This window comes from Pocillopora damicornis, chromosome 1 (genome assembly GCF_964200805.1).
Source record: "Pocillopora damicornis chromosome 1, jaPocDami1.2, whole genome shotgun sequence".
Lineage (NCBI taxonomy): Eukaryota > Metazoa > Cnidaria > Anthozoa > Scleractinia > Pocilloporidae > Pocillopora > Pocillopora damicornis.
Window position 1 is genome coordinate 3,069,332 of NC_142670.1, and position 25,669 is coordinate 3,095,000.

The 25,669-nt window shown below is 37.5% G+C and overlaps 2 protein-coding genes and 1 pseudogene across 3 annotated transcripts in view; all 3 read right to left on the bottom strand.

The window, feature by feature from the left end:
* Positions 1-119: 119 nt before the first annotated feature.
* LOC149051337 (uncharacterized) lies at positions 120-5,089 on the bottom strand. Its single transcript, XM_089214108.1, has 5 exons — positions 4,945-5,089; positions 4,731-4,853; positions 3,687-3,791; positions 2,509-3,027; positions 120-2,366 (listed from the first exon to the last, which is right to left on the bottom strand). Exons 1-5 carry the CDS (start codon positions 5,087-5,089, stop codon positions 2,008-2,010), a joined length of 1,251 nt encoding a protein of 416 aa, XP_089070234.1. The 3' UTR covers positions 120-2,007.
* The window catches only part of LOC149051338 (uncharacterized), a 25,733-nt pseudogene continuing 183 nt past the window's right edge, over positions 120-25,669 (bottom strand). The window contains exons 2-15 of the transcript XR_016189015.1: positions 25,521-25,635; positions 25,307-25,429; positions 24,275-24,429; positions 24,165-24,168; positions 23,133-23,621; positions 22,876-23,008; positions 22,138-22,368; positions 17,583-17,895; positions 17,370-17,484; positions 17,156-17,278; positions 16,009-16,084; positions 14,935-15,479; positions 13,075-14,793; positions 120-623 (exon numbers count right to left, since the gene is read on the bottom strand). The product of XR_016189015.1 is annotated as an uncharacterized LOC149051338 (transcript). The remainder of the gene's footprint in view (positions 624-13,074; positions 14,794-14,934; positions 15,480-16,008; positions 16,085-17,155; positions 17,279-17,369; positions 17,485-17,582; positions 17,896-22,137; positions 22,369-22,875; positions 23,009-23,132; positions 23,622-24,164; positions 24,169-24,274; positions 24,430-25,306; positions 25,430-25,520; positions 25,636-25,669) is intronic.
* LOC149051339 (uncharacterized) lies at positions 4,849-10,351 on the bottom strand. The gene is made up of 2 exons (XM_089199489.1): positions 9,059-10,351; positions 4,849-5,424 (listed from the first exon to the last, which is right to left on the bottom strand). Exons 1-2 carry the CDS (start codon positions 9,147-9,149, stop codon positions 5,090-5,092), a joined length of 426 nt encoding a protein of 141 aa, XP_089055615.1. The 5' UTR covers positions 9,150-10,351; the 3' UTR covers positions 4,849-5,089.

A 25,669-nucleotide genomic window follows, 5' to 3' on the forward strand; every position in this document is an offset into this window, starting at 1 on the left:
CCCTCTCTTCAGTTTCGCACAGGAAAAAGCTAGGGTTATTTTGTACAGTGTTCCAATCTTTCATTGTCCTTGAAGGAATGAATATGTTGGAACGGACACGCAATTAAACAATATATTGGAGAACTTTTTTATTGATAGCTTGACACTAAATTTCTAGAACCACTTAAAATGCAGCAACAGCTTTAATTTACCACCTAAACTAACTGAAGTGTATTCACCTTAAAGGCTTTTAAAACAATCAAAATGCAATATTTCCACTGATATAAAGTGAATTACGTCATATGCGTTAAGTGGATCCAAGAGCGATCATCTTCCCGGGTATTTGCACTAGGCGGGGTAGAGAAGGGGAGGGAGGGGGGGAGGGGAGGACCGAAGTTTTTCCTCTTTTTGTAAGAAGAGCCTCTTACACAGATTGAGCTATTTGAGGTCACGTGAAAAGGTATTGCAAGCCCTCCTCTCTCTCTCGTATGGGTCCAGGCCGGATATCACTTTGTTCGCGGAGTTTTTGCTTTTACGAGAGGTTTTCTATTCCTATGTGTTCTCCTTTATGAGAACAAAGCTCGACTGAAGCTCTGATCGAGATAATCGCACTTGAATGGAATCAGTAACTTATATACACAAACCTTATTTGAGTTGTAAATACAAGAAATTAATGTAAATATTGTCTACTTTTAATCAAAATGTTTTCAACTCTCTCACTCAAAAATGAATGTTCCATTTCAACGGCCTACCGCTGACTCCTTAGCTCTATCTTCCATATGTCTGTTGACTGTGTAAGCCTTCGGTATTTCTGATATAAGAAACAAGAGCAAAAACAAGAAGGAAAAAACAAACTGGATCGAACGAAAACAACAACAATAATAATAATAATAATAATAATAATAAAAAACTATTTAACAAATAAACGTCGTAACGATGGTCAAAAGCTGTGAAAAGTCAATCTAATGCTTTCCTGGTCAATGGCAGGAAGATCTTACCATAGATGTTCTAACTATAAAAATTAAATACATGTATAGGGCGACACGTGATTTTAATCGACTTTTCTGTTCAATTATTCATCGAAATCTAGGGTTAAATACAGTTAACTTAATAAAAAGAGACCTCTTTTCAGATGGTAAAGCCTATCTCCTTGAATAACATTCTTTTCATATCCATTGTTAAATATCTCAGTATTTGCATACATTTTAAAATGCTGAGCCGCACCTCTAAAAAAGCTTTTAAATTCCGAATTCTGATAGTAAATAATCAAACGGAATACATGATTCAATGGCATTTCGATGAAAACATGGTATTTTACAATGGATCAAGAACTACGAGATTGGCTCCTGAGTAGATCTACATTCGGCGATAAGGTTAGTTGACACATAACATTCACGTAATCGCTTTAAAGGATGTTTTATTAAATACTTTTTTAATGTAAAGGGTTTACTACAACAGCCCGTCACCCACTCAATTTTATAAAAAAAAGTGCAAGTCTTACAGCACTAACGTCAATGAAATGCTGTTTTTCCATCACAGACAAAAGAAAAAAAAATGCAATGTTGTGCTGTGGACGAGTGGGTGAAATGCTATGAGGAATAAAACTGGTCTACTATTCCAGAATTGATCTTCAACCGTAATGTGTCAGCAACTTTGTCGCTAATTGTAATGTAGAATATCATGAGCTGTTTTTCCCCTCAATAATCTTAGTCTAATCATTATGAATATTCAAGCTCCATAACATTATCTAACTTGTTGTCATATCTAATCTCTATTAACCCTTTAACTCACATGAGTGACCAGGACAGAATTTCTCCTTACCATATCCATACAATATATTGCAGACTTGTGATGAGAATAAAGACAAATATAAATTGTGGGATTACTAATTGATCTGATACCAAATTCTCCAAGCTAACATAATGAGAATCATTCGGCAGACAGTAATGAGAATTACTAATGAGATCTTGAGATTTAAAGGATTAAAATCACCTATGCATTGGATGGCAAGCGTTTCGGTTGTTTTTTCTACAGTAGTGTGATGGTCACCTGACCATGGTCAGCCTTGTTGTAACAACATTCATTCTGCTGATTGTTTCCAACATTGTAGGATCCACCACCACCCCCACAGGCATCATTAGATCTTTTCCCTTTGCCTCCGCCAGAGTATCCTCCTCCTCCTCCTCCTCCTCCTCCTATTCCTCCTCCTCTTTTCCTTCCCCGAGCTCCACCTCCTCCGCCAAACCCACCATAGCCGTCGGAATACTCTGATCTCCCACCCACCCCACCCTGCAGAAATCCCTTACCACCCTCGCCACCATATCCCTCGATTCCATTGAAATTCTTTCCACTTCTTCCACTAGAGTAAAACCCGCCACCACCACCACCTGAAATATCATGATATTAATTAAATTAGAAAACTTTTGATGGGGATATCCTGAGATTATAGCAGAATAAACATTTCATACGAAATTTTTAAATTACTAACAAAATGCTGAAATGTTAAAGATTATTGAAAAATATTCTTACCTGAAAATCCAGAATCAGCAGTCTGTGCACCATGTCCATTGCTCCCCCCTGGCCATAATCTGTACCCAGGATTCCCTGTCGTGTTTAAGCTGGCATCACATTCTGTATGTCTTGAAGATACACGTACTACCCCTCCTCCGCCTCCAGCTATTATCAAAGGTGTGTTGGCTCCTCTCACAACAAATGTACCTCCACCACCTCCAGAAGCATGCCACGGCTTGTTTATTCCTCCTTCTTGACCAACAAGTACCTGGATGACTTCATTCTTGTTTAAGCGGAATGTTCCAATCATTCTTGCTCCTCTTCCGCGATACTGAGAGCTGGAACTCTGCTTATCGTACCCTCCAGCTGCCCCTATTGCTTCTATTCTGTAATCGCCAGTGTGTGGCACAGTCCACTGTTGAATACCGCTGGACAGAGAAAGTTGTCTGTTATGATCCTGACCTGCGTAGTAACTTCCGAGCGATGTTGGACCACATCTTCCAGTGGCATAGAGATTTGAGAACACGGCTTTGAATGCTGAGAGGAAAATGTAAAATTGACATCCATTTTTTTTTATTAAGTTGTAATTTCATCTTTATCATGAATGTTTATGTTTAGTCTGGCAGCTGGTCGTCTGATCAGTTTAAACAGCTGGAGAACAAATACATAACATTAAGCTCGTTAAGGGCAGTTCAGATCTTAAGTTTTCCTACTCTGAGAAATTTGAAATTATTTTGACTGTTTGGAGGAAAATTTAGGGTACGGGTTACTTATCACAGGAGGAGTCTTCCCCTTTAAGGGGTTTTCGGGCGGATTCCTGTATAAACATATCAAGAAATGAACCACTTCAGCGAAATCTATGGAAAACTCGTCTTATTTAGTTCCTGGTCATTGCCCTGATAGAATCCTAGGCCCATTAAATGTAATTCGTACGACCTCGATTTCGTAGATTTCAGGTTGTTTCAGTGTTCATTTGGTAGAGGGAAGGTGTGCTTGCATAGGATTAGTATTTCCCGTTGTCACGATTTACATCGAATGATAAAGTATCTGTCTGAGCTGCAATGATTGAGGTTAGTATTCGTTTTAAACGCACATTTTATCAGAGTTTATGTCCGGCGCCGTTTCAAGTGGATCACGCAAATCGTTATCAGTTAAACTTCTGAAAAAAACTATCAAACAACATTTCTTATACTTACTGCAATTGAATCCCGTTTTGCATTTGCATGTGTAAGAGCCGTCTGTGTTATTGCAACTTGCATTATAGTGACAGCCATGGATGTGGCTGGTACACTCGTCCACATCTAAAAAGTTTGAAAATCCATCAATTTTTTTTAGCAAACTTGACTGTGATAGATATTAGTCATAATTTGTTTTCGTCTTCAGATAAATCACTCTTAGCGCAAATGGCTAGACATTTTAGTCTTCTCGGATGAGGAAGAAAAACCGTCCGCCCTTTCTACTGCATCGTTAAATAATTCATACACCTATTGCAGAGATTAGGGAACATAGCTGCTAGTGTTGTGGTATGGCCCTAATTCTTAAAATGAGGGTATCTGCAAAAATTTGTCGAGTTTACGCCCCAACCTTCCAAGTGTACTATTGTTTACAGTTTGAACTACCTGGCTAGCATTCCTAATAAACCCGATTTGCGATAGTATACGTGAAGTATACCCTTATAGCGGTACGCCCCTTAAGTATCCAGTCAGTTGGAGTTAAGAGATCGACGGAGATAGATCAGAGTTTCTTTTTACACAAGATTCTTCCAGTTAGGTAACGTTGCAGTTTCTCTAAGCCCGTAAAGACAGGATCAGAGGTAAGTGTCAGCTTATTGTATTTAGTTTCCTTTCTCTTCGACTTCATTTGTTTTGTTATCAGTCTCATCCCATTTCTTGATCTTGTACATTACAATTTCCCTTTTTTAGTTTTCACCGCATGTGTACCATAGTCAGACGACAGCATTAAACGTTGTTGAATCAACTTGTATTGTGGATTCCTACACTGTGATACTCCCCGAACTCCAGTGCACAACACCCCGTGTCCGCTGCATTGGGTACGCGACAGCCTTAATTCTTAAAATGGGGGTATTCGCAAAAGTTTCCTTCAAAAATTGTAAACCGTTCAATGCAGTCTGGCCAAAGTGCCAAACAAACCTTTGTAAAGCGCCATAAGCCATTGGATATGATGCTATGAAAATATTTCATTATTATTAATATGTCTCTATGAATATCTATGAATCTCACCTGTGCAATTCCGACCGTTCCCCTGATAACCTTCTGTACAGCTACACGTAAATGATCCCTCGGTATTATTACAAACAGCTTTGGCATGACAGTCATGAGAGTTGTCAATACACTCGTTTCTATCTAAACAAAGAAAACAATGAGGACTGATATGAGCTTATCCGCAAGCTGGATGAAGAACCTTCAGAACATTAAAAAAGAATATTAGTGAGACCTTTTTCACAGTTTTCTCCCGTGTAACCATCTGGACACAGACAAATGTATCTCTTCTTGGTATATCCATTGAGACAGGTGGAATTATGGAGGCAAGGATTACTGGAGCATGGATTCTGATAGGATAGAAAAACGCCTGTTAGCATCTATACTTGACCAAAAACATTCAAGCTGATTTCATGCGATTGAAATGTAAAGTAAAATCCTACCTCAGAGGCCCAGAGAATAAAACCTTTTTTTATTTCTTTATCTTCACGAAGTTGGGCGTGGTCAAAATCACTCAGTTGGCAGAGCCTGAAGCCTGTCTCGTTTGGTGGGCCGATGTTCACAGACAAACAATTGCTCTCCATGAGGCACTCATATCTGCAGTCATGAGTCATGAACTCCTCCCCCATTGGCAAGTAAATTTCTTTAAATACGTAACGTCGAGGGGCACGTTCTCCTTCTGATCTCTTAAACCTAAGACTTCGGCAGCCAAAATCTGGAGGCATTGGATTCATAAGAAAAAATGTCATCAGAATTTCAGCTCGAGAAATACTTATACTCTGATCAGAAACGTGAATACTACTGCTAGGGCGATACATATCAGATATTACAGAATTTATTAGTGTACCTTAAAAACACTTTGGGTCAGCACAAAAAAAAAAAAAAAAAAATTTAAAAAGAAAATAAAATAAACAACAATACTACTTTCAGTCCGTTAGTTAATGAAACACACAAAAAAACCTTTTAAAGTGACTTCCCTGATAACAGAATAAATAACGGGAAAAAATTGTTGCTGTTAGATCTTCATGATAGCCTTTTACATTAAAAGGGCTTTTGGTATAAGGTAGTTCGTAAAAGATAGCTAAAAGATAAATCAATTAGGTTTCAAACTTATCGTTTCGCGTAAGATGTGATGCAAGAGATCATTTTACCATAAAATTGCTTTAAAAAGAAAATATTCAGACTTTAATATGAATCTTCAGTTTCTTGAAAATAAAGTGTTTTTTATTACGAGGTAATTTTTACACTACAACTGTGTGTTCCATCGGTAGCCAATATCGGATTTTTTACTTGCCCTGCAATCTTAACAGGTTTAAACCTGTTTGAAAACTCTGGTTGGCTTATGTCACTTTATATATAAAATATATGAAAATATGTTCAGCCTGAATTGTAAAACTCTATGTTATTTTAGCTAGGGGAAGAAAGCACCTGTTTTGGTGTTAATGAGCAAATAGAATATCTGATGTTTGTCTTTGTTAATGCCTGGCTCCTACTTAAATGGTCGCCTAAAAACTCTCCCTCTTTGCAAATCGTTGTTCCTCTTAAATTTCGTTTACATACATCATCTTTTAGTCTCAAGACCTATCGTGCAGAAAAACTGATATTTAAAGGAACGAAATGCAGTCTGGGAAAGCGTCGTGGTGTAGGGCATGCCATCATGAAGGTTTTGTTAAGTACGAGGACTCAGCCAGTGCGCTTCGCACGCTGCAGCTGAAGAGCGACTAGCAATGAAAGATACGTGCTACGCGTGAAACAAAAAACTGATTAGAAAATAATTTCTGCCTTTCCGTCGATTTTTAGCCGAAAGTTTACTGAGGAAAATTTTGGTTAATTTTTTTAACCGGAAAAAATATGGATTGGCAAGTTTTTCTCGTCATTTCAACTCAAAAGTCAACAACAATTTTCCATTACTTAAAAAGTTATTGATCATAGAAATAACGTCGACAATGTTTAACCTTATGCCAGCATAGGTGTCAAAGTGAGACAGCATTTATTACGTAAATAAGTGAATAAGTTGCGATAAAAGTTATTATTACAAAATACTACAGAACGCGAATACACTTCGTCTGTATCCAAAATAGTATTTCTTAAGAAAAAAAACTCTCTAAGAAATTTTGAACCTTTAGGAAAATCAAGGCTGGTTTATTCCTTTCTATGCATCAATTGTTTTAAAAAATCTGTTCATCAAGATCTAGAAAACTGGGTTTTTTTTTAGTTAAAGCTCTAAAACACCTGTCATGGCGTTGTTGAACAAAAAAACCAATATACATAGCGCTGAAGAGAGTAAGTTTGTCCTTATTTTCTTGTGAGGTATACCCTTCAAGGCAGAAATTGAAGTTTTTGAATTTCCTAATATGTCTTTTAAATGTAACCACGCCGAAAGGGAGATTATTTGGCACGTCTTTGTCATTGTGATCTCCGATGCGCGTGGCTTCCACTTGGGTGGGCCACTAAAACCTTCCCTTCGTTGCGAATCTTTCTTCCTCAAATTTAGCCGAAAATTTACGGCCGAAATTTTTTTTTTCATTTTTTTAACCGGAAAATAACACAGATTTTTTTTTTCTTGCCATTTCAACTTAAAAACCGACCACAATTTCCATTTCTTAAAAAACTTATCGATCATAAAAATAACGTCGACAATGTTTAACTTTACGCCAGCTCAGGTGCCAAAATGGGACAGCATATAATTACAAGTTGCAAGAACAGTTAATGCGAAATCCGACAGGTATTACAAAGTCTGACGATTATTACAAAGTGCTACAGAACACGTATGCACTTGATCTGTATTCAAAATAGTATTTCTTGAAAAACAAAACTCTCTAAGCAATTTTGAAGCGATGGGAAACCAAGGTTGGTTTATTCCTTTCTATGCATCAATTTTTTTAAAATGTTGTTATGAAGATCTAGAAAATTGTTGTTTTTTTTTAGCTAAAGCTCTAAACCACCTGTTATGGCGTTGTTTAACAAACAACCAAAATACATAGCCCTGAATAGAGTAAGTTTGTTCCTATTCTCTTGTAAGGTATAACCTTCAAGGCAGAAACTAAATTTTTTAAATTTCCTAATGGGCGACTAAAACCTCCCCTTCGTTGTAAATACTTCTTCCTCTCAAATTTCGTTTACATGCATTATCTTTTGGTCTCAAGGACATAGAGTGCTGCAAGAGTGATATTCAGCAGACCGAAATGTTCATAGTGTAATAAAGCTAAAAGGGCAATTATCTAGTGTGTATTACTACTGCGATCGCTGATGCACGTCGCTCCCGCTTGGATCGGCGATAAAAACCTTACCGGAAGGTTTTCGTCTTCCCGGAAGATTTTCGTAAAGTGTTAGACACTCTATTTCTTCTCGAAATTGGTTTCATGTCTGGTCTCAAGAAATGCCCGTGTTGAAAAGTTGATATTTAACGGACCGAGATAGTCTTGCACTTTGAGAAAGTTTTAGTTCAAGATGAAGCCTCTTTTGGCAAGTAATTAATTTATACTTTTCCAGAAACTTTTGTCAATTGCGATTAAAAACTCCAAATTTTTAACATTTTCTGAAAAATCTTCATGTCAATTAATTTGAAAAGAAAAGTAATATTTTCCAAATCATTTCTAGAAATATTTTATCAAAAACAACGAAATCAAGTGTTAAAAATCCAAAAAAAAAATCTCCAAAATGTGTAATCGAGCGATAAGGTAGAAAAAGGGTTTAAAAACTCTCAAACTTTCATCCTCTGTATCAACTTAGCCGGTCTAACATAGTCGTGAAAGCCAACGAATTGACGGATGTGTGATCATGAAGGTTTTCTTGAATACAAAGCCAATTGAAAAGCATACTATAAAGAATAACACTGGACCATAATTTTAGGAACTTTCTCTCGCTTAAGTAATAATTCCTGTTAGGGGCATTCGATATCGCTCCAAAATTTGCGTTAGTAAATACTTGATGCTGCTTCAATTTTTCCGTCTATTAGAAATTTTTTGCTGCTAAACCTACAGAGAGTATATATTATAGCTTTCTGAAGCTGGCAAAGCGCTTCAAAGCTGATATAAAATGAAAGTCAGTCTTAATGACAAAGATGGATAAAAAAAAACTTTACCCCGAAAACGGTGACGTGTACAAGTTTGTTTCGCGAAAGACACATAGAGCTTATCAGGTATTTTAACGTAAATTATAAGTTCAACTTGGTACTTTCTACTGATATAATTAGTTAGAAGTCAATGAAACAAATAACTTTGAATAAGAAGCAGAAATATGCTTTTCACAAGTATTACATTTCTAGCTTTTTTCGAAGAAATAACGGACTGGAATTGTAAACAAAAGAGGGATGAGCTAAGGAAAACAGTTAAATATCAAAGACTTACCTTTGTTTCCATCCGCAGGGCAGTGAAGCCATCCTCCCCACAGAACTGTTATGGACAGTAAAGATAGAGATAGTTTGGTGGGAATCTTCATCCTTGAAGAAAATGCTTGTACATGTCTATCGTTTACAGTGAAGCTGGACACTCTACCGTCAAGCTTAAATGCTACTCGAAGTTGGCAGGTTGCGTAATTGTTTAAAAATTGTCCAATTTCGTAGCGATTGTCTCGTTTCTCAAGTTAATCTAAAAGCCTTTTAATATATTCCTTGCATTTCTTCTATGACAGGAGTATAAAAATAGATTTAGAACTTCAGTTTTCTTGTCATTTTCAACCATTCATAACTTTACAAGATCATTAGGTGTAATGTAAAATGTAAATTGGCCTCCGTAAACAGTTCCTAAAGTTGACGTTTCGAGCGTTGGCTTTAATCCTTTTTCATTCTGACGAAGGGCTAACGCTCGAGACGTCGGCTTAGAAACTCTTTACAGTAGCAAATTTACACTATCAACTCAACTGATAAAACCGATCTTTTAATATCCCCTACCGACGAAGCACCACAGCCCGTTTATTTGTAAATGTAGGCTCATTAAGTCAAATCCTTTTGCAACGTTGACATTCGTTCATCTTTCATTGCTGAATAAAAGCGTCTTATCAGAGCAATATAATCCAATGCAATAAAATGTTGTCGATGACACAAGTTAATTACGAATATCGTCCTGAGGAGTGGCTAAAATAAAAAATACATTTATTTTTGTAACCTAAAAATGACTTGATTCGTGTTTGGGCAAGCAAAAAAAGAAAACTAAATTCTCCTTCTGTTGGTGACTTTACGAGGGTACAAAAATATATCTTTGAGATATTCATTATGTGGCAAATTGTTATCTTCCTGTCTGGCAGCTGGAGATCGTCAATTATGAAAACAGCAGGCTGCATTGAAGATGACCTGCGCAAAGCCACCCTTAGAATCATCTAGAAGATTATTTAAAGCATCATTTGATTTGAAATATCATATTTTTGTCGTCTTCTCTGGAACCTCTTCGATTTCGATTTCACTCTTTGCTCCATTATTGTTAATAGGCACCAAAATTTTCGTCGATAGGTTTTTATTCTAACAAAAAAGTACCCGTTGTTGTGCTATTTGTTTTTTTAACTGCATCGATATTTATGCTTTCGACATAGTTCATAATCCTTTTTTCTTCCTGATCTTTCAATTTATCCTGCCCCTCAATCTCCCCGCTTTCTAATGAATTTTCAGAATTTTTCCCTAGAGCGTCCAAATGTTTGCCGCATGCATCGCAGCTTAACTTAACATCATAAGATCAGAATGAATAATCTCCATACTTTCCCTTTATATTTCCACTGCTGCTGATAAGGAGACTGTTTAAGAAACAAAGCTTCCTGGCTTGGTGATCATTTCCTTTATTCTCATGATCTTAGTGAAGAATTCCATTTTATTATTGTAGGGAGAAATTAAATTCTGGTCAGTCTTGGAGGTTAAAGAATTAAGGAGAAAGTATGAATTTTGGCCGAGGAGGTTTTCAAGTCTCGTACCCAGACCATCAATGGCCAATCGGTTTTAACCGTCAGTTATATGGTAGGATCTGGGTAAGAGATTAGGGGTTCTCAAACACGGTTTTCTTTTGTTACACTAGAGCTTAAATAAGCTAAGAACCATTTCAACATATATGAATCTTTGATATTTCCATTTGAGTAGTAACTTGCCCTCTGTTTTTGGAAGAATTTAAGATAAGACATGAAGTTAAAGGAAGAGGTGGGCTGAGAGCCGCGCCACCGGATCCTCCTCCTTAACTCGGTGGTATTTTGAAGCCCGTCTGTTAACGTAATGCAGCACAGGGACAAAAAAGGGAGAAGTGTTCCCTGACGGTTTTAATGGGGTAACTGTTGGCTGTAAAACGGCCAAAAATTTAGCCGTAAGCTGCAAGAGAAAAGTTAAACGTGAGGAAAATTTGAGGTAAACTCAATGAAAATATTTTAACCGATAGCCGTAAACTGGAAGAAATTTAGCCGAGAGCCGTAAAAGCCATCACTCCGTTAAAGACCGTCTTTTGTCAACAACATGACACACTCTCCGCTTTTGATCTTAGAGAGTTCAACCCTTTAACTGCCGGATCAAATTTGTAATTCTCTTTACTGTCAACCATACAGTTCTTATAATGTTAGTTCAGAGAATTTAGTATTGGATCAACTTATTGTCCCAAAATTGATATTTTTCTTTATTCTCATCACTAATCTGGTTGATATTGTATTAATAGCGGCGCTCGCAGAGCGTGCGGGAAAAAAAATGCGAGCTCCACTTTTAGGCTTGGCTAAATCTGTATGTTATTGTAAAGAGAAATTCTGTCTTGGTCACTCATGGGAGTTAAAGGGTTAAAGGTTCTTTTCGCAAGAGTGTGTAAAACCAAAACCAAAGTAAACTCAACAACCAGTTGGTAAAATACACCTTTAAACCCCAACATCAAAATGTATATTCTCCATATCGTTCTTTGTACATAACCTGTGATATTAATAAGGAGAATTTGTTTAAAATCACGAGCTTTCCTAGTCTGTGATCATTTCCTTAATTCTCGTGACGTTTGTGCTTCATTCAACAGTGATACTGTTTGTAGAAATTAGCTGCCAGTCACTCTCAGAGATTTGAGGCTGATCTCATTGTTAAGTACGAGATTTATTCATATATATATGTATATATATATATATATATATATAATTTTATTTCATACGTACGTGTTAATCAAAAGCTCAGTTTTGATGTTTTGTATGACCTGTTTGGGATTTTGTTTTCGGCATTATATTTTAAATGTTGGGTTTTCTTTCATATGATCAGTGATCAGACTGGGATATCGTTCTTTTCAATAAATATAATATAACAGAATGTCTAGTATGCTAAGCCAATTCATTGAATATCGTGAAGAAAGCACGCAAATGTATCTTGCGTAAAAGTGAACAACTGAAACTCTTTAAATAAGTAAGTTTTCCTTAACATCTGGAATCCGGGAATTTCTCGCTGTAAACATCTGCCGAAAGAAAACCTTGTCGAAGACACTTCCGAAAAAACTTACTCTAGTGGTTAAACAGAGTGGTACAATTTAAATTGCAACTCAAAATATTTTTCATGAAAGCCATAATCGTTGCGGCGGATGACGTAGTCCCCTTTTTGGGAACAATTAGATGAAATGGCATGAGTATCTCACAACGGATCGAAAACCGAAAAAATGGCTCCCATGTAGATCATCAATCGGCGATAAGTTAGTTGGCACGAAAATTACTTTAGTAGTGGCATACGACACCTTAAAACAAGGGGGAGAGGGAGTCGTTGACGTTGCCTCTATGATGAATTTTCATGTGTCATTTATTTGTAATCAGCTGTTTTAGCTAAATTTCCCTCTCTTTCGCACAGGAAAAAGCTAGGGTTATTTTGTACAGTGTTCCAATCTTTCATTGTCTTTAAAGGAATAAATATGTTGGAACGGACACGCAATTAAACAATATATTAGAGAACTTTTTTTATTGATAGCTTGACACTAAATTTCTAGAACCACTTAAAATGCAGCAACAGCTTTAATTTACCATCTAAACTAACTGAAGTGTATTCACCTTAAAGGCTTTTAAAACAATCAAAATGCAATATTTCCACTGATATAAAGTGAATTACGTCATATGCGTTAAGTGGATCCAAGAGCGATCATCTTCCCGGGTATTTGTACTAGGCGGGGTAGAGAAGGGGAGGGGGGAGAAGGGAGGGGAGGAAGGAAGTTTTTCCTCTTTTTATAAGAAGAGCCTCTTACACAGATTGAGCTATTTGAGGTCACGTGAAAAGGTATTGCAAGCCCTCCTCTCTCTCTCGTCTGGGACCAGGCCGGATATCACTTTGTTCGCGGAGTTTTTGCTTTTACGAGAGGTTTTCTATTCCTATGTGTTCTCCTTTATGTGAACAAAGCTCGAATGAAGCTTGGATCGAGATAATCGCACTTGGAATCAGTAACTTATATACAAAAACCTTATTTGAGTTGTAAATACAAGAAATTAATGTAAATATTGTCAAACTTTTAATCAAAATGTTTTCAACTCTCTAACTCAAAAAATGAATCTTCCATTTCAACGGCCTACCGCTGACTCCTTAGCTCTATCTTCCATATGTCTGTTGACTGTGTAAGCCTTCGGTATTTCTGATATAAGAAACAAGAGCAAAAACAAGAAGGAAACAACAAACTGGATCGAACGAAAACAATAATAATAATAATAATAATAATGAAAAAAATTATTTAACAAATAAATGTCGTAACGATGGTTAAGTGCTGTAAAAAGTCAATCTAATGCTTTCCTGGTCAAAGGCAGGAAGAGCTTACCATATATGTTTTAACTAAAACAATAAAAAACATGTATAAGGCGACACGTGATTTTTATTGACTTTTCTGTTCAATTATTCATCGAAATCTAGGGTTAAGTACAGTTAACTTAATAAAAAGAGACCTCTTTTCAGATGGTAAAGCCTATCTCCTTAAATAACATTCTTTTCATATCCATTGTTAAATATCTCAGTATTTGCATACATTTTAAAATGCTGAGCCACACCTCTAAAAAAGCTTTTAAATTCCGAATTCTGATAGTAAATAATCAAACGGAATACATGATTCAATGGCATTTGGATGAATACATGGTATTTTACAATGGATCAAGAACTACGAGATTGGCTCCTGAGTGGATCTACATTCGGCGATAAGGTTAGTTGACACATAACATTCCCGTAATCGCTTTTAAGGATGTTTTATTAAATACTTTTTTAATGTACAGGGTTTACTACAACACCCCGTCACCCACTCAATTTTATAAAAAAAGTGCAAAATCTTACAGCAATAAAGTCAATGAAATACCGTTTTTCCATCGCAGACAGAAGAAAAAAAATGCAATGTTGTGCTGTGGACGAGTGGGTGAAATGCTATGAGGGATAAAACTGGTCTACTATTCCAGAATTGATCTTCAACCGTAATGTGTCAACAACTTTGTCGCTAATTGTAATGTAGAATAACATGAGCTGTTTTTCCCCTCAAGATTCTTAGTCTAATCATAATGAATATTCAAGCTCCATAACATTATCTAACTTGTTGTCATATCTAATCTCTATTAACACTTTAACTCCCATTAGTGACCAAGACAGAATTTCTCCTTACTATATCCATACAATATCATGCAGAAAAGTGATGAGAATAAAGACAAATATAAATTGTGCGATTACTAATTGATCTGATACCAAATTCTCCAAGCTAACATAATGAGAATCATTTGGCAGACAGTAATGAGAATTACTAATGAGATCTTGAGATTTAAAGGATTAAAATCACCTATGCATTGGATGGCAAGCGTTTCGGTTGTTTTTTCTACAGTAGTGTGATGGTCACCTGACCATGGCCAGCGTTGTTGTAACAACATTCATTCTGCTGATTGTTTCCAACATTGAAGGATCCACCACCACCCCCACAGGCACCGCCATAATAACGTCCACTGCCTCCCCCAGAGTATCCTCCTCCTCCTCCTCCTCCTCCCAACCGTCCCTTAGCTCCACCTCCTCCGCCAAACCCACCATAGATGTCGAAATCCTCTGATCTCCCACCCACCCCTCCCTGCAGAAATCCCTTACCACCCTCGCCACCACGTCCCTCGGTCCCATTGAAATTGATTCCACTTCTACCACTGGAGTAAAACCCGCCACCACCACCACCTGAAATATCATGATATTAATCAATTAAAAAACTTTTAATGGGGATATCGTGAGATTATGGCAGAATAAACATTTCGTACGAAATTTTAAAATTACTACCAAAATGCTGAAATGCTAAAGATTATTGAAAAATATTCTTACCTGAGTATCCAGAACCAGCAGTCTGTGCACCATGTCCATTGCTCCCCCCTGGCCATGATCTGAACCCAGGATTCCCTGTCGTGTTTGAGCTGGCGTTACATTCTGTATGTCTTGAAAATACGTAATCTACCCCTCCTCCGCCTCCAGCTATTATCAAAGGTGTGTTGGCTCCTCTCACTACAAATGTACCTCCACCACCTCCAGAAGAAAGATACCTCTTGTTTATTCCTCCTTCTTGACCTACAAGTACCTGGATGACTTCACCCTTGTTTAAGCGGAATGTTCCAATCATTCTTGCTCCTCCCCCGCGGTACTGAGGGCTGTTTATCCCTTTATCGTACCCTCCAGCTGCCCCAATTGCTTCTATTCTGTAATCACCAGTGTACGGTACAGTCCACTGTTGAATACCGCTGGATAGAGCAACTTGTCCGTCATGATCATGACCTGCGTAGTAACTTCCGAGCGATGTTGGACCATATCTTCCAGTGGCATTGAGATTTGAGAACACGGCTTTGAATGCTGAGAGGAAAATGTAAAATTGACATCTATTTTTTTATTAAGTTGTAATTTCATCTTTATCACGAATGTTTATGTTTAGTCTGGCAGCTGGTCGTCTGATCAGTTTAAACAGCTGAGAGAACAAATACATAACATTAAGCTCGTTAAGGGTAGTTCAGATCTTAAGTTTTCCTACTCTGAGAAATTTGAAATTATTTTCACCGTTTGGAAGAAAATTTAGGGTACGGGTTACTTATCACAGGAGGAGTCTTCCCCTTTAAGGGGTTTTCGGGCGGATTCCTGTATAAACATATCAAGAAATGAACCACTTAAGCGAAATCTATGGAAAGCTCGTCTTATTTAGTTCCTGGTCATTGCCCTGATAGAATCCTAAGACCATTAAGTGTAATTCGTACGACCTCGATTTCGTAGATTTCAGGTTGTTTCAGTGTTCATTTGGTAGAGGGAAGGTGTGCTTGCATAGGATTAGTATTTCCCGTTGTCACGATAAACATCGAATGATAAAGTATCTGTCTGAGCTGCAATGATTGAGGTAAGTATTCGTTTTAAACGCACATTTTATCAGAGTTTATGTCCGGCGCCGTTTCAAGTGGATCATGCAAATCGTTATCAGTTAAACTTCTGAAAAAAACTATTAAAAAAAAATCAAACAAAATTTCTTATACTTACTGCAATTGAATCCCGTTTTGCATTTCAATGTGTAAGAGCCGTCTGTGTTATTGCAACTTGCATTATAGTGACAGCCATGGATGTGGCTGGTACACTCGTCCACATCTAAAAAGTTTGAAAATCCATCCAATTTTTTTAGCAAACTTGACTGTGATAGATATTAGTTATAATTTGTTTTCGTCTTCAGATAAATCACTCTCAGCGCAAATGGCTAGACATTTTAGTCTTCTCGGATGAGGAAGAAAAAAAACCGTCCGCCCTTTCTACTGCATCATTAAATAATTCATACACTTATTGTAGAGATTAGATAACATAGCTGCTAGTGTTGTGGTATGGCCCTAATTCTTAAAATGAGGGTATCTGCAAAAATTTGTTGAGGTTACGCCCCAACTTTCCAAGTGTACTATTGTTTACAGTTTGAACTACCTGGCTAGCATTCCTAATAAACCCGATTTGCGATTGTGTACGTGAAGTATACCCATATAGCGGTACGCCCCTTAGGTATCCAGTCAGTTGGAGTTAAGAGATCGACGGAGATAGATCAGAGTTTCTTTTTACACAAGATTCTTCCAGTTAGGTAACGTTGCAGTTTCTCTAGGCCCGTAAAGACAGGATCAGCTTATTGTATTTAGTTTCCTTTCTCTTCGAGTTCATTTGTTTTCTTATCAGTCTCATCCATTTCTTGATCTTGTACATTACAATTTCCCTTTTTTAGTTTTCACCGCATGTGTACCATAGTCAGACGACAGCATTAAACGTTGTTGAGTCAACTTGTGTTGTCGATTCCTACACTGTGATACTCCCCGAACTCCAGTGCACAACACCCCGTGTCCGCTGCATTAGGTACGCGACAGCCTTAATTCTTAAAATGGGGGTATTCGCAAAAGTTTCCTTCAAAAATTGTAAACTGTTCAATGCAGTCTGGCCAAAGTGCCAAACAAGGCTTTTTAAAGCGTCATAAGCCATTGGATATAATGCTATGAAAATATTTCATTATTATTAGTATGTCTCTATGAATATCTATGAATCTCACCTGTGCAATTCCGACCGTTCCCCTGATAACCTTCTGTACAGCTACACGTAAATGATCCCTCGGTATTATTACAAACAGCTTTGGCATGACAGTCATGAGAGTTGTCAATACACTCGTTTCTATCTATACAAAGAAAACAATGAGGACTGATATGAGCTTATCCGCAAGCTGGATGAAGAACCTTCAGAACATTAAAAAAGAATATTAGTGAGACCTTTTTCACAGTTTTCTCCCGTGTAACCATCTGGACACAGACAAATGTATCTCTTGTCGGTATATCCATTGAGACAGGTGGAATTATGGAGGCAAGGATTACTGGAGCATGGATTCTGATAGGATAGAAAAACGCCTGTTAGCATCTATACTTGACCAAAAACATTCAAGCTTATTTCAGACGATTGTAATGTAATGTAAAGTAAAATCCTACCTCAGAGGCCCAGAGAATAAAACCTTTTCGTATTTCTTTATCTTCACGATGTTGGGTGTGGTCAAAAGTACTCAGTTGGCAGAGTCTGAAGCCTGTCTCGTTTGGTGGGCCGATGTTCACAGACAAACAATTGGTCTCCATGAGGCACTCATATCTACAGTCGTGAGTCATGAGCTCCTTCCCCATTGGCAAGTAAATTTCTTTAAATACATAACGTTGAGGAGCACATTCTCCTTCTGATCTCTTAAACCTAAGACCTCGGCAGCCAAAATCTGGAGGCATTGGATTCATAAGAAAAATGTCATCAGAATTTCTGCGAAAGAAATACTTATACTCTGATCAGAAACGTGAATACACTGCTAGGGCGATACATATCAGATATTACGGAATTTATTATTGTACCTTAAAAACACTTTGGGTCAGCACAAAAAAAAAAAAAAAATTAAAAAGAAAATAAAATAAACAACAATACTACTTTCAGTCCGTTAGTTAATGAAACACAAAAAAAACCTTTTAAAGTGACTTCCCTGATAACAGAATAAATAACGGGAAAAAATTGTTGCTGTTAGATCTTCATGGTAGCCTTTTACATTAAAAGGGCTTTTGGTATTAAGGTAGTATGTAAAAGATAGCTAAAGGATAAATCAATTACGTTTCAAACTTATCGTTTCGCGTAAGATGTGATGCAAGAGATCGTTTTACCATAAAATTGCTTTAAAAAGAAAATTTTCAGACTTTAATATGAATCTTCAGTTTCTTAAAAATAAAGTGTTTTTTATTACGAGGTATTTTTCACACTTCAACTGTGTGTTCCATCGGTAGCCAATATCGGATTTTTTACTTGCCCTGCAATCTTAACAGGTTTAAACCTGTTTGAAAACTCTGGTTGGCTTATGTCACTTTATATTTAAAATATATGAAAATATGTTCAGCCTGAATTGTAAAACTCTATGTTATTTTAGCTAGGGGAAGAAACCGCCTGTTTTGGTGTTGATGAGCAAACAGAATATCTGACGTTTGTCTTTGTTAATGTTAATGAGCGACCAAAAACTCTCCCTCGTTGCAAATCGTTCTTCCTCCTAAATTTCGTTTACATACATCTTATTTTAGTCTCAAGACCTATTGTGCTGAAAAGCTGATATTTAACGGATCGAAATGCAGTTTGGGAAAGCCTCGTGATATGTAGGGCATGCCATCATAAAGGTTTTCTTAAGTTCGGGAACTCAGCCAGTGCACTTCACAAGCCGGCAGCTGAAGAGCGAGCGCAATGCTCGACAAGTTTCAAAAGCTTACACAATTTTACAAAGAAATGACATTTGGGCCGTAAAATTTTGGAAACTCAACATTTTCTTTTATTTTCTCATTTTTCCTTTTTTCTATTCAAATTACAATCTCTTAGGCGCCTTGGTATCTACGTAAACAACCAATTTGTAATTCTTAGGAAGAAAACCAGAATCGTCCCAAAATTTGCGTTGACCAATTCAGTTGACACAGCTCGATATTTTAGTCGATAAAGATAGAGCTTGTTAAGTAGGAATCTTCATTCTTAAAAACGCAGCGGAAAAGACGGTTTCATGCGTATCGTTCACTGTCAAGCAGCTCAAGCAGGGAAACTCTATCGTCAAGCTTACGTGTTCTTGACCATGTGTTAAATGCTGCTCTGGCTAAGAGCGGTCCTCTCGACTTCCGTTGGACAAAAAATTGTCCTATTTTTTGCCCATGAAAAGGGTTTAGGGCACATGCTTAAAAATAGTTTAGTTGTTCCCCAATTCTCTTTTTTTGCGTCGCCACAAGCCGAAAATAATTTTTGGCTAGACCGCCCGTGAGGACAGCGAAAGTGTAGATTTCACAGATTTTGTTCAGCGCCTATCGACTGCAATCATATAGCTCATGGAATTCTATTTTGCTACAAGTTACAAGGTGTATTCAGCTAGTTCACAGACAAAATATGGAAACTTCACCTGAAATATTTTTCATATCAGTGTGATCAGAGGAGACCCTTCTCTTCGACCTTAATTTGCATATAAAAAATTAACCAATCTGTACGAAAGAATTCTCAAAATGCAGGCGTTAATGGGTCTAAAAAACATATCAGTGCATAGTTTACATGTGTCCTAAACCCTTTTCATAGGAAAAAAGTAAAAGGAAACTTTTTCCGACGGGAAGTCGAGTTGACCCCTCTTAGTGAGAGAGGCACTTAAGTATCGTATTTAGTTTAGTACTGTATTCAGCGCAGATTGCATAAATGACTGACAGCTGTTTAATGACGAACCAACCGTTTAACTGTCTTGTGTTTACTTGAAAGAACTTCAATATTTTCGTTAATTTTTTCTTATCGTTTCAACTTAAAAATCGACCACGATTTTCCATTCCTTAAAAACTTATTGGTCACAGAAATAGCATCAATGATGTTCAAAACTAAAGTGGGTGCAAAGTGGAACAGCATTAATTAGAAATCGCGACAAGAGCTAATGCAAAATCCGACAGGTATTATAACGTGTGAAGATTGTTACACAGTGCTACATAAGGCGTATGCACTTCATCTGTAACCAAAATAGTATTTCTAAAAAAACAAAACTCTCTAAGCAACTTTGAACCTAAAGGAAAACTAAGGCTAGTTTATTCCTTTCTATGCAGCAATTTTTTAAAATCTGTTTATGAAGATCTAGAAAATTGTTGATTTTTTTTTTAGTTAAGGCTCTTAACCACCTGCTATGGCATTGTTGAACAAACAACCAAAATACAGAGCCCTGAATAGAGTAAGTTTGTTCCTATTCTCTTGTAAAGTATAACCTTCAAGGCGAAAATTATCTATTTTGAATTTCCTAATATGTCTTTTTAATGTAACTAAGCCAAAAGGGCGATTATTTGGCGTGTCTTTGTTGCTGTGACCTCTGATGTGCGTGGCTCCTACTTGGCTGGGAAAGCGCTTCAAAGCTGATATCAAATGAAAGTCAGGCTTAATGACAAAGAGGGAAGAAAATGAAAATTTTACCTCGAAACGGTTGCGTGAACAAGCTTGTTTAATTAAAGACACACAGAGCTTATCAGGTATTTTTACGTAAATTAAAGTTCAACTTGGTAACTTTTACTGATACTTTAAGTTAGAAGTCAGTAAAAAAAAGATTTACTTTGAAAATAATGCAGAAATTGCTCTTCACAAGTGTTACATTTCTTACTCTATTTCGAAGAAATAACGGACTGGAATTCTAAACACAAGACGGATGAGCGAAGGAAAACAGTGAGATATCAAAGACTTACCCTCGTTTCCATCCGCAGGAAAGTGAAGCCATCCTCCCCACAAAACTGCAATGGAGAGGAAAGATAGAGATAGTTTGGAGGGAATCTTTATCCTTGAAGAAAATTTGTGTACATGTACATGTCTATCGTTTACAGTGAAGCAGGTACACTCTATCGTCAAGCTTAAATGCTATTGGGCATGACGAGCTTTGCGTCACAAAAAATGTTTATATAAATTAGCTGGTGACATATTGAATGTCTTCAATTTTTTTTTTCTATTCACGTGGATCCAGTAATACTTGTATTTGCCGTGTTAGGCCAAAATAAGCTATTACAGTAGCAAATGGATGGAAAGCGTCATAATTTTAAAGAGAAATTTACACCAGATTAATACAACTATGCTATTATATTCCTGCAAATTAAGTGAATTTATTATTGCAGTAATCTAGCATTGAGCATTTCATCGCCGAGATGTGAATTCTAAACAAATGAAGCTAACTATCCACAGCTGCTTAACTCTAAGCAAGCAAATTATCAAATTAAGCCGACCAGAAAACGCGATAAATTTGCATAAACGAAGACTTCCTAAAAATAACAATTCACGCTTCGCGGATGGAAAGTATTTAAAACAATTGTATTAAGGATGATGAAACATGCATATGACTGAGATCATATTTCGGGAAATGGAACTAATATTCAGAATGTTGATGTGTTTTGTCGGAGATTATAATGTTAGATATTTGCTAAATTATGTGAGACAAAACTTCAGATCCGAGCACGGAAACGTATCTGATGTCAAAGTAAATTTTAGCGATGCGTCAGAAACACAATAAACGGACAACAGCATGTCACACATTTATGCCTTCTTGTATACTAAAGAACTGAACCGAGAGACAAGAGTGCCCGGCAGGGCGACCAGCAATATTTTTTTTCAGTTGCCCGAATCCAAAAGTTAGTTGCTTCTAGCGACCGGACACCGTTAGACCACAGACCTAGAGTATATATCATTACCAGATGAAGTTTGACAACTATCAAAAGCAGGTTAGTTGTTAGGCAAGATTCAAAATGACCGCGTTTATAGTTAAAAATTTTAAACACACTTATCATAAAAACTGCGGTTTTCTACGAGAGTTTTCAACCCTGAGAAAAGCCGTAACAACACACGTGAAAAAATTACGGTATCTTTCTTGGACGTGTATGATATCGTCAATCTTGTTTGTTTTACAGAAGTGTGATGGTCACCCGACCATGAACAGCCGTGCTGTAACAACATTCATTCTCCTGACTGTTTCTAACATTGTAGGGCCTCCCTCACCCCTTTGGAGTCATAAATACCATCTCCACTGCTTCTCCCAGAGTATCCTCCTCCTTCACCTCCAGGACACTTTCTTCCCACCCCACCACCTCCTCCAAACCCACTATGGCTAACCCGAATTCTAGATCTCCCACCACCCCTCGCTGAGGAAATCCATCACCACCTTCTCCACCATTTCCCTCTTCCCCATCAAAATTGTTTGTACTTCTTCCTCTGGAGTAGAACCCGCCACTAAACCCGTGAGAAATAGTGATATACCGCCCACGGTTAGCCCATTAGCCTATGTTGTAATGTTCATGGAGAGTTCTTGGTGTAATCACATGGCTCTCGGGGGGTGGGGGATTATTCCTCGTCAATAGTGTATACAGGTGGGACTTTAGGAAAATGATTGTCAATGAGGGGGGGGAGGAGGGGGGAAGGCTTATAAGAATTTTACAGAGCCTCAGGAGAGGGATCCAGGAAAATTTAATCGTCACAAGCAATATCCTCGGACCTCCCCCCCCCCCCCCCCTTTAGGCGATAAGCAACAGCCAGTCGTTCATTGGTGTTTTGAAGACCCAGAATGTTTACTAAGTTTACAGAGTTAATGACACTCGGCGAAAAGGAATTGATGTTTTCATATGATGAGGAAACCAGCCCATATAGGAATATAAAACCGAAACGGAAAAAAAGCAAAAATAAAAATAAAAGCAAGAAAATTCTTGCTTAAAATTGCTCAAGGTCAATAAAGCACCTAACATGCATACCGGTATCACCAAAACCAAATCATTAACCGCGGGACGATGCGGGATATATCGCCGGGGTGAGTAAGGTAGATCCATGACCAATCTGAACGCAGATTTCGTTTCATCTTTCGTTTCATCTTTCCTGCCTGATAGATAGAAAACTTTTGATGGGGATATCGTGAGATTATGGCAGAATAAACATTTCGCACGAAAATGTTAAATTACTACCTAAATGCTAAAATGCAAAAGGTTATTAAAAAGGTCTTTTACCTTGTCCATTGCTCCCTCCTGACCATGGTCTGTCTTCAGGATTCCCTGTCGTGCTTGTGCTGGCGTCACATTTTGTATGTTTTGAAAATCCATATTGTACCCCTCCTCCGCTTCCAGCTATTATCAAAGGTGTGTTGGCTCCTCTCACTACAAATGTACCTCCACCGCCGCCAGAGGATTTATACATCTTGTTTATTCCTCCCTCTTGACCAATAAATAAATGGATGGCTTCACCCTTGATTAAGCGGAATGTTCCAATCATTCTTGCTCCTCTCCCGCGGTACTGAGGGCTGTTTATCCCTTTATCGTACCCTCCAGCTACACCAATTGCTTCTATTCTGTAATCACCAGTGTACGGTACAGTCCACTGTTGAATACCGCTGGACAGAGCAACTTGTCCGTCATGATCCTGACCTGCGTAGTAACTTCCAAGCGATGTTGGACCATATCTTCCAGTGGCATTGAGATTTGAGAACACGGCTTTGAATGCTGAGAGGAAAATGTAAAATTGACATCCATTTTTTTAATTAAGTTGTAATTTCATCTCTATCTTGAATGTTTGTGTTCAGTCTGGCAGTTGGTTGTATGATCAGTTCAAACAGTTGAGAGAACAAATATGTAAAACATTAAGCTCATTAAGGGTGCTTTAGATCTTAGGTTTTCCTACCCTGGTAAAGAAATTTGAAATTATTTTGATTATCTGGAGGAAACTATGGGATACGTGTTGCTCATAACAGGAGGAGTCTTCTACTGACGAATATAATTTCTGAGCATTGATCGTTAAGTAATTTTTTGAGTGAATTTCCTGTGTAGACATATAAGGTAATGAACCACTTCAGCGAAATCTGTGGAAAACTTGTCTTATTTAGTTCCTGGTCATTGCCATGATAGAATCCTAAGCCCATTAAATATAATCCATACGACCTCGATTTCGTAGATTTCAGGTTGTGCCAATGTTCATTTTGGTGTGCTTACATGGCACTTATGATAAGTATTTTCCTATGTCACAGTTTACATGGAATGAGAAAGTACCTGTCTGAACTGCAATGATTGAATTAAGTATTCGTTTTAAACGCACATTTTATCAAAGTTTATCACCGGTGCTGTTTCAAGCGGATCACGCAAATCGTTATCAGTTAAACTTCTGAAAAAACTAAAAAAAAAAAAATCACACAACATTTCTTATACTTACCGCAAGTGAATTCCGTTTTGCATTTGCATGTGTAAGAGCCGTCTGTGTTATTGCAACTTGCATTATAGTGACAGCCATGGGTTTGGCTGGTACACTCGTCCATATCTAAAAAGTTTGAAAGTAAACAAGAAAAGGGCAGTAACACCAAATAAAGAGAAATCCTAGAAACAAGTTGCAATTAAAAACTATCGTAGACTATTTAAGAAATTTTCAGGCTCGGACGCAATTCAATCCCACTGCGTCTAGTTACTGGTTGGTCAATGGTTACAACTGAAATACGAGGTACAATGCACGAAAACAGGAAATTTTTGAAGTCAACAAGAACCGGTGAACGAAAATCCATCAATGTTTTTGCAAAATCGACCGTGATGCATATCAGCAATGACTGTTTTGGTCTTCAGAAAAATCACTCTCAGCGAAAATGAAGAGACCAAAAGGTGTGTCATTGGACCGTCTTCTCCTTACGTTTAAGGACCAGTTATCGATTACAGCTGAAACATTTTCCCCATTTAATATGTTTGATACTTGGAATTCAGTCAAAGTTGGCTGATAATAACTGAAAATGGTTCGATCATTTAGTAGAGCGCCGTACTGCTGTGTGGGAGGCCGATAGTTCACGCCCCGAACTGGACCAACACTCATGATCACGGTTTTAAAATTACTGAAGAGAATGTGATACCTTTGCTCTGATATCTGCAAGTGATTTGACGTTTTAGTCTTCTCGGATGAGGACGAAAAAACCATAGGCCCCTTCTCCTGCATTTCTTCTGTACTGGCCGATGGGGGACGTTGAATTATTTATACAAATATCGCAGAGAGTAGAGAACATAGCTCTCAGTGTTGTGGTCTGGCCTTAATTCTTAAAATGCGGGCATCTAAGTCCCAAGCAAGGCTTTGTAAAGCACCATGAGCTATTGGATATGGTGCTATAAAAATGTTTCATTATTATTAATATGTCTCTATGAATATCTATGAATCTCACCTGTGCAATTCCGACCGTCCCCCTGATAACCTACTGTACAGCTACAGGTAAATGATCCCTCGGTATTATTACAAACAGCTTTGGCATGACAGTCGTGAGTGTTGTCAATTCACTCGTTTCTATCTAAACAAAGGAAACAATGAAGACTGATATGAGCTTATCCGCAAGATGGATGAAAAACCTTCAGAACATTAAAAAAGAATATTAGTGAGACCTTTTTCACAGTTTTCTCCCATGTAACTATCTGTGCACAGGCAAATGTATCTCTTGTCGGTATATCCATTGAGACAGGTGGAATTATGGAGGCAAGGATTACTGAAGCATGGATTCTGATAGGATACAAAAATGCCTGTTAGCAACTAT